Source organism: Salvelinus fontinalis, unplaced genomic scaffold, assembly GCF_029448725.1.
Source record: "Salvelinus fontinalis isolate EN_2023a unplaced genomic scaffold, ASM2944872v1 scaffold_0649, whole genome shotgun sequence".
NCBI classification, from domain to species: domain Eukaryota; kingdom Metazoa; phylum Chordata; class Actinopteri; order Salmoniformes; family Salmonidae; genus Salvelinus; species Salvelinus fontinalis.
This window is the reverse complement of record NW_026600858.1, coordinates 42,345-51,984: the sequence shown is the minus strand read 5'-3', so window position 1 is coordinate 51,984 and position 9,640 is coordinate 42,345. Positions and strand designations below refer to the sequence as shown.

Below are 9,640 nucleotides of genomic sequence, written 5' to 3'. Positions count from 1 at the left end.
TGTTCACTCTACTACCGCAGGGCCAAGTCTAGGACAAAAAGGCTTCTCAACAGTCCCCCCCGTCCCCCTAAGCCATAAGACTCCGGAATGGGTAATCAAATGGCTACCCGGACTATTTGCATTGTGTGCCCCCCCCCCCCTCCCAACCCCTCTTTTTACGCTGCTGCTACTCTCTGTTTATCATATATGCACAGTCACTTTAACTATACATTCATGTACGTACTACCTCAATTGGGCCGACCATCCAGTGCTCCTGCACATTGGCTAACCGGGCTATCTGCATTGTGTCCCACCCGCCAACCCCTGTTTACGCCTCTGGTACACTCTGTATAATATATATGCATTGTCACTTTAAAGATACCTACATGTACATACTACCTCAATCAGCCTGACTAACCGGTGTCTGTCTGTAGCCTCGCTACTTTTATAGCCTCTCTTTTTACTGTTTTATTTCTTTACTTGTCTATTTTTGCACTGTTAGAGCCTGTAAGCATTCTGCGCACACGACAAAATAAACGTTGATTTGATTTGACAATGTGTTTTTTCATACACCACTGTATCGAAATAGTTTTTTGGGGGTCGTTATGGCGCCCTCTACTGGTTAACGGCATTCACTTGACTCGCAAAGTACTACCGTCTGTTCCTCTCTGAAATAGAATACATGTCGGTGTGCATAGTAGCGTGTTATGGTGAATAATCTCTACTTTACTATGAGAAGACTGAATAAAATGCAGTATTTTTATTTTATTATTGATAAACTGGCACTCCAGTTAATGTTTACTGAGCGTCACGCCTTTTACTGTTCCCCTCCGCAATGTGATTGAGTTCATTTCCATAGCAACCCCTCTGTCGGTGATTACACTGAAAGGTCCGGTGACGGCGGGTCCGAGGTGCTCAGGGTTTTAGGCATAGAGCCCCCTGGCTGACGTTTCTGGGTGAATTATAACTAAGGACAACTGAAGTACATAAAAGTGAAGAATGTTGGGGAAGATTACAACAGGTGAGTTCCGGGAATACTAGAACAGCTGAATTAAAACATTCAACGTTAAAAACAACTAGGAATTTCAATGCGTTCAAGACAACTAAGAACTGAGGGGGGAAACGCTCTGTCTGGGGAAAATCCTTTTGAACGGTCATCCAAGTCGGGAACTCGGGCCTCTTTCTAGAGCTCTGAGTTGAAGATCCCTGACGTCATGATTTGAGCTCGTTTCCTGAGTTTTCGGTTGTCTTGGACGCTTTGAAGTCGGGAGATTTCCGAGTTCCCATTTTTATCTGAAGGTGGCATAAGTTGTCTTAAATGTTTTTCTTCCATAGATCCACCTTACCTTACAATCGATAATTTCGTGAGTAACCTATTTATAAAAAATTAAAACATTTTTTAAACAAATGCCTTTTTCTAAACGTTTCACCTTGTCACATTATGGACTACAGAACATCGTACTGTTTTTTTTAAACAACTTTTAATATGACTTCTGGCAAGGGATTTAAAGTGAATTGTGTAGTTTTTCCCCATATCAACACATTGAATACTTACTAACCGATGTCTTCTGTTGGATATCCACAGGAGGACTGTCTGGCTTCTGATGATCTTCTGGTGCACTTCTTTAATGACTTCCTCAGCCTACCTGTAAACATCCTGTCACATTTCTACTTGGCCATATTATTTACTTTATTCAGTAACTAAAGCTTATTTTCACTCTGGATGAATGACAAAACGTTTGTAAAGCACAAAGATGTTGTAAATTGTGTTGTTTTATTTCACTGTCCTCAAATGGTTGATCAAAATGGCTACCCGGACTATTTGCATTGAGTGCCCCACCCGCCAACCCCTCTTTTACGCTGCTGCTACTCTCTGTTCATCATATATGCATTGTCACTTTAACGATACCTACATGAACACACACACACACACACACACACACACACACACACACACACACACACACACACCCTCTCTATAGTCTCTAACACACACACACACACACACACACTTTTTCCCCCGCACCATTGGTTAGAGCCTGTAAGCATTTCACTGTAAGGTCTACACCTGTTGTATTCGGCGCACGTGACAAATAAACTTTGATTTGATCAGATTTAAGATAATTGACCAATTACATGAGCTACTGTGATTGATTAAGTCAGGACAGACAGGAGTATATTCTGTCTGAATCTGAGAATAATACTGTTCCAAATGTCCTGGTTTCCTTCCGACCCAGTCGTTCCCTGAGTGTGTTCAGTACAACCAGGAGACGGGTGTGTTTGAGGTGGTCAGTGGTTCAGCGGAGGCTCTGTCTAGGAGGATCAGGTCAGCCCTGCAGCACTTTCAATCACAACGTCTCACTGACCCGACAGAGCTGGCTGCTAGACCCGTGGTGGACAACCACTACACTGTCCTGGTCAGTTCAAATTCTCCTGTTCTTTTATAGTATGTCATCTTGATATTGAATACTGCATTGTGGGAGGGGGGGGGGGGGGGTGCTTTCAAGTGAGCATTTCACTGTACTGTTTTTACAGCAATTGTTTACTGTTCAATTGACAAATCAACTTTGATTTGCCAACCAATACATTGCCCTCCATAAGTTTAATCAAACTAAACTCTAATCAAACTTTTATTTATTTATTATTCAAGTGGATTCAAGTTTCTCATCAGATTAGTTGGTTGATTTAATGATATGGAGTTGATGAAATCAGACGCCTGTTTGTGTGACATCATTTAAATGAGAATAATAATCGTTGATTTTGATTTTCGTAACAGTGCTTGGACAGAGTACAGGGAGTGAAGTGGATCCTACAAGAAAGACTATCCTTGTTTATTCAAAGTGACTGCTACTTCGAGTACAGGTACATCCCCAATGTTTTATTACTGGGGGGTAACTTCACCTGTTGATGCATGTCTTGATATCAGCACTGCCCTTTATCCTGACCCTGTCTGTCATGACTTAATCAATCACTTTTTTTTTAAATCACATTTATTTATAAAGCCCTTCGTACATCAGCTGATATCTCAAAGTGCTGTACAGAAACCCAGCCTAAAACCACAAACAGCAAGTAATGCAGGTGTAGAAGCACGGTGGCTAGGAAAAACTCCCTAGAAAGGCCGGAACCTAGGAAGAAACCTAGAGAGGAATCAGGCTATGAGGGGTGGCCAGTCCTCTTCTGGCTGTGCCAGGTGGAGATTATAACAGAACATGGCCAAGATGTTCAAATGTTCATAGTTGACCAGCAGGGTCAAATAATAATAATCACAGTGGTTGTCGAGGGTGCAACAGGTCAGCACCTCAGGAGTAAATGTCAGTTGGCTTTTCATAGCCGATCATTCAGAGTATCTCTACCGCTCTTGCTGTCTCTAGAGAGTTGATAACAGCAGGTCTGGGACAGGTAGCACGTCCGGTAAACAGGTCAGGGTTCCATAGCCGCAGGCAGAGCAGTTGAAACTGGACCAGCAGCACGGCCAGGTGGACTGGGGACAGCAAGGAGTCATCATGCCAGGTAGTCCTGAGGCATGGTCCTAGGGCTCAGGTCCTCTGAGAGAGAGAGAGAAAAGGAGAGAGAGAATTAGAGCATACTTAAATTCACACAGGACACCGGATAAGACAGGAGAAATACTCCAGATATAACAGACTGACCCTAGCCCCCCGACACATAAACGAATGCAGCATAAATACTGGAGGCTGAGACGAGGGGTCAGGAGACACTGTGGCCCCGTCCGACAATACCCCAGGACGGGGCCAAACAGGCAGGATATAACCCCACCCACTTTGCCAAAGCACAGCCCCCACACCACTAGAGGGATATCTTCAACCACCAACTTACTACCCTGAGACAAGGCCGAGTATAGCCCACGAAGATCTCCGCCACGGCACGAACCCAAGGAGGGGCGCCAACCCAGACAGGAAGATCACGTCACTGACTCAACCCACTTTAGTGACGCACCACTCCTAGGGACGGCATGGAAGAGCACCAGTAAGCCAGTGACTCAGCCCCTGTAATAGGGTTAGAGGCAGAGAATCCCAGTGGAGAGAGGGGAACCGGCAGAGACAGCAAGGGCGGTTCGTTGCTCCAGAGCCTTTCCGTTCACCTTCACACTCCTGGACCAGACTACACTCAATCATAGGACCTACTGAAGAGATGAGTCTTGAGACTGAGTCTGCGTCTCTCACATGGATAGGCAGACCACTCCATAAAAATTGAGCTCTATAGGAGAAAGCCCTGCCTCCAGCTGTTTGCTTAGAAATTCTAGGGACAATTAGGAGGCCTGCGTCTTGTGACCGTAGCGTGTAGGTATGTACGGCAGGATCAAATCGGAAAGATAGGTAGGAGCAAGCCCATGTAATGCTTTGTAGGTTAGCAGTAAAACCTTGAAATCAGCCCTAGCCTTAACAGGAAGCCAGTGTAGAGAGGCTAGCACTGGAGTAATATGATCACATTATTTGGTTCTAATCAAGGCCTACTTCCACCCAACCTATAGGCCTACTTCCACCCAACCTATAGGCCTACTTCCACCCAACCTATAGGCCTACTTCCACCCAACCTATAGGCCTACTTCCACCCAACCTATAGGCCTACTTCCCCTCAACCTATAGGCCTACTTCCACCCAACCTATAGGCATACTTCCCCTCAACCTATAGGTCTACTTCCACCCAACCTATAAGTCTACTTCTACCCAACCTATAGGCCTACTTCCACACAACATATAGGCCTACTTCCACCCAACCTATAGGCCTACTTCCACCCAACCTATAGGCCTACTTCTACACAACATATAGGTCTACTTCCACCCAACCTATAGGCCTACTTCCACCCAACCTATAGGCCTACTTCCACCCAACCTATAAGTCTACTTCTACCCAACCTATAGGCCTACTTCCACACAACATATAGGCCTACTTCCACCCAACCTATAGGCATACTTCCCCTCAACCTATAGGCCTACTTCCACCCAACCTATAGGTCTACTTCCACCCAACCTATAGGCCTACTTCTACACAACATATAGGTCTACTTCCACCCAACCTACAGGTCTACTTCCACCCAACCTACAGGCCTACTTCCACCCAACCTATAGGTCTACTTCCACCCAACCTATAGGTCTACTTCCACCCAACCTATAGGCCTACTTCCACCCAACCTATAGGCCTACTTCCACCCAACCTATAGGTCTACTTCCACCCAACCTATAGGCCTACTTCCACTCAACCTATAGACCTACTTCCACCCAACCTATAGGCCTACTTCCCCTCAACCTATAGGCCTACTTCCACCCAACCTATAGGCCTACTTCCCCTCAACCTATAGGCCTACTTCCACCCAACCTATAGGTCTACTTCCACCCAACCTATAGGCCTACTTCCACCCAACCTATAGGCCTACTTCCACCCAACCTACAGGCCTACTTCCCCTCAACCTATAGGCCTACTTCCACCCAACCTATAGGTCTACTTCCACCCAACCTATAGGTCTACTTCCACCCAACCTATAGGCCTACTTCCCCTCAACCTATAGGCCTACTTCCACCCAACATATAGGTCTACTTCCACCCAACCTATAGGCCTACTTCCACCCAACCTACAGGCCTACTTCCCCTCAACCTATAGGCCTACTTCCACCCAACCTATAGGCCTACTTCCCCTCAACCTATAGGCCTACTTCCACCCAACATATAGGTCTACTTCCACCCAACCTATAGGCCTACTTCCACCCAACCTACAGGCCTACTTCCCCTCAACCTATAGGCCTACTTCCACCCAACCTATAGGTCTACTTCCACCCAACCTATAGGTCTACTTCCACCCAACCTATAGGCCTACTTCCACCCAACCTATAGGTCTACTTCCACCCAACATATAGGTCTACTTCCACCCAACCTATAGGTCTACTTCCACCCAACCTACAGGCCTACTTCCCCTCAACCTATAGGCCTACTTCCACCCAACCTATAGGTCTACTTCCACCCAACCTATAGGTCTACTTCCACCCAACCTATAGGCCTACTTCCCCTCAACCTATAGGCCTACTTCCACCCAACCTACAGGCCTACTTCCACCCAACCTATAGGCCTACTTCCCCTCAACCTATAGGCCTACTTCCACCCAACCTATAGGCATACTTCCCCTCAACCTATAGGCCTACTTCCACCCAACCTATAGGTCTACTTCCACCCAACCTATAGGTCTACTTCCACCCAACCTATAGGTCTACTTCCACCCAACCTATAGGCCTACTTCCCCTCAACCTATAGGCCTACTTCCACCCAACCTATAGGCCTACTTCCACCCAACCTATAGGCCTACTTCCATTCAACCTATAGGGCTTCTTCCACCCAACCTATAGGCCTACTTCCCCTCAACATATAGGCCTACTTCCACCCAACCTATAGGCCTACTTCCACCCAACCTATAGGCCTACTTCCTCTCAACCTATAGGCCTACTTCCACCCAACCTATAGGCCTACTTCCATTCAACCTATAGGCCTACTTCCACCCAACCTATAGGCATACTTCCATTCAACCTATAGGCCTACTTCTACCCAACCTATAGGTCTACTTCCACCCAACCTATAGGCATACTTCCCCTCAACTTATAGGCCTACTTCCACCCAACCTATAGGCCTACATCCCCTCAACCTACAGGCCTACTTCCACCCAACCTGTAGGCCTACTTCCACCCAACCTATAGGGCTACTTCTACCCAACCTATAGGCCTACTTCCACCCAACCTTCACTCACCTAACGTAACACACCTGTATTGGCAGAGTGAAGGTAGACACCCTGGGACAGTGATAGAATAATACCTTACTCCAGGGACTAACATTCTATTCCATTTCATTCTATTCCATTCTATTCTATTCCATTCTGTTCTATTCCATTCTATTATATTCCATTCTATTCCATTCTATTCCATTCCATTCCATTCCATTCCATTCCATTCCATTCTGTTCTATTCCATTCTATTATATTCCATTCCATTCTATTCCATTCCATTCTATTCCATTCCATTCCATTCTATTCCATTATATTCCATTCCATTCCATTCCATTATATTCCATTCCATTCCATTATATTCCATTCCATTCCATTATATTCCATTCCATTCCATTCCATTATATTCCATTCCATTCCATTCTATTCTATTCTATTCTATTCCATTATATTCCATTCCATTATATTCCATTATATTCCATTATATTATATTCCATTCTATTATATTCCATTCCATTATATTCCATTCCATTATATTCCATTCCATTATATTCCATTCCATTATATTCCATTCCATTCCATTCTATTCCATTCTATTCCATTATATTCCATTCCATTCCATTACATTATATTCCATTCCATTCCATTATATTCCATTCCATTCCATTCCATTATATTCCATTCCATTCCATTCTATTCTATTCCATTATATTCCATTATATTCTATTCCATTCATAGCTTTGTCTGACCCTGCATTCCTGCAATTTGTGACATGTTGTTTAAAAGGCTTTTATAAATAAAGTTTTGATTGATGTGTGTTTGCTGCTTGACGGTGTTTCCCAAGGTTAGCGAAGCTGTTTTCTCAGTGGGGCCCTCGGGGCTGCAACCAGAAGAGGGATGGTGCCTCAGTCCCACACCCTGTCACCACAGAGCCCGTCTGTCCTTCCCCTGGGCCTGATGACAGAGAGACCCTGATGAAGGTCCTCTATGTGTCACTGGGGCAGGTCAGCAGATCCTGCTTATTCACATCGATGATATATCTCAGTATGATGTCAATATGGTTCAGTACAGGGGAGATGATATATCTCAGTATGATGTCAATATGGTTCAGTACAGGGGAGATGATATATCTCAGTATGATGTCAATATGGTTCAGTACAGGGGAGATGATATATCTCAGTATGATGTCAATATGGTTCAGTACAGCGGAGATGATATATCTCAGTATGATGTCAATATGGTTCAGTACAGCGGAGATGATATATCTCAGTATGATGTCAATATGGTTCAGTACAGGGGAGATGATATATCTCAGTATGATGTCAATATGGTTCAGTACAGCGGAGATGATATATCTCAGTATGATGTCAATATGGTTCAGTACAGCGGAGATGATATATCTCAGTATGATGTCAATATGGTTCAGTACAGCGGAGATGATATATCTCAGTATGATGTCAATATGGTTCAGTACAGCGGAGATGATATATCTCAGTATGATGTCAATATGGTTCAGTACAGCGGAGATGATATACCTCAGTATGATGTCAATATGGTTCAGTACAGCGGAGATGATATACCTCAGTATGATGTCAATATGGTTCAGTACAGCGGAGATGATATATCTCAGTATGATGTCAATATGGTTCAGTACATGGGAGATGATATTTGTCATAAATAAACACTTGTTTTGTGGTGTTGGTAAAACAGTAGTTTACATGCTGTGTATGATCCAGGTATTTCTTTGTCTCTCTCACCCCAGGCAACACTTCCCTATAGTCACACTGTTTGTGTTCTTTGTGTGTCTGTAGGCCTCAGTAACAGACATGTTGACAATGGCTAAGGACGAGGACAAGCAGCTGCCTGTCTGTACCCGGTCTGTGAGAAGCCCAGTGTGCTCCCTGGGCCGGGAGGGACAGAGGGGTCCGTCCTCAGCCTGCTTCTCCTGCATCCCCGACTCAGAGTCCTACGCCCTCTCCTCCTCACTCCTCGTCTCCTTTCCTCTCTCCTCTTCACTTCTAGACTGGGACAGGAGACGGGGAGACCACAGCCCAGAGCAGGAGATGAAAGTCTACCTCACAGAGACAGAGACAGAGGCAAAGACAGAGATAGAGGCAGGAACTACAGATGAGGGTAATGGGGACCCCAAGCCCCAGAGTCCCTCCTGTTCTACCACTGATGAGGAGACAGGTGGTCCCCACACAGAGAGCCCCTGTGAGGGAGGTCCAGCCAGACTAGACTGTGACCTGAACTAGAATCACCTGGTCCAGACTAGACTGTGACCTGAACTAGGATCACCTTGTCCAGACTAGACTGTGACCTGAACTAGGATCACCTGGTCCAGACTAGACTGTGACCTGAACTAGGATCACCTGGTCCAGACTAGACTGTGACCTGAACTAGGATCACCTGGTCCATACTAGACTAGACTGTGACCTGAACTAGGATCACCTGGTCCAGACTAGACTGTGACCTGAACTAGGATCACCTGGTCCATACTAGACTGTGACCTGAACTAGGATCACCTGGTCCAGACTAGACTGTGACCTGAACTAGGATCACCTGGTCCAGACTAGACTGTGACCTGAACTAGGATCACCTGGTCCATACTAGACTAGACTGTGACCTGAACTAGGATCACCTGGTCCAGACTAGACTGTGACCTGAACTAGGATCACCTGGTCCAGACTAGACTGTGACCTGAACTAGGATCACCTGGTCCATACTAGACTAGACTGTGACCTGAACTAGGATCACCTGGTCCATACTAGACTGTGACCTGAACTAGGATCACCTGGTCCATACTAGACTAGACTGTGACCTGAACAATGATCACCTGGTCCATACTAGACTGTGACCTGAACTAGGATCACCTGGTCCAGACTAGACTGTGACCTGAACTAGGATCACCTGGTCCATACTAGACTGTGACCTGAACTAG

General features: G+C 45.4%; 1 protein-coding gene across 1 annotated transcript in view; it reads left to right on the top strand.

Moving 5' to 3' along the window:
* The first annotated feature begins 857 nt into the window (after nucleotides 1–857).
* Nucleotides 858–9,640, top strand: part of LOC129846919 (regulator of G-protein signaling 22-like) — a 41,734-nt gene continuing 32,951 nt past the window's right edge. Inside the window, exons 1-7 of the mRNA XM_055914734.1 lie at nucleotides 858–1,000; nucleotides 1,315–1,343; nucleotides 1,565–1,627; nucleotides 2,217–2,396; nucleotides 2,756–2,841; nucleotides 7,544–7,703; nucleotides 8,511–8,927. Coding sequence (XP_055770709.1) covers nucleotides 979–1,000; nucleotides 1,315–1,343; nucleotides 1,565–1,627; nucleotides 2,217–2,396; nucleotides 2,756–2,841; nucleotides 7,544–7,703; nucleotides 8,511–8,927 — 957 coding nt within the window. The 5' untranslated portion in view covers nucleotides 858–978. The remainder of the gene's footprint in view (nucleotides 1,001–1,314; nucleotides 1,344–1,564; nucleotides 1,628–2,216; nucleotides 2,397–2,755; nucleotides 2,842–7,543; nucleotides 7,704–8,510; nucleotides 8,928–9,640) is intronic.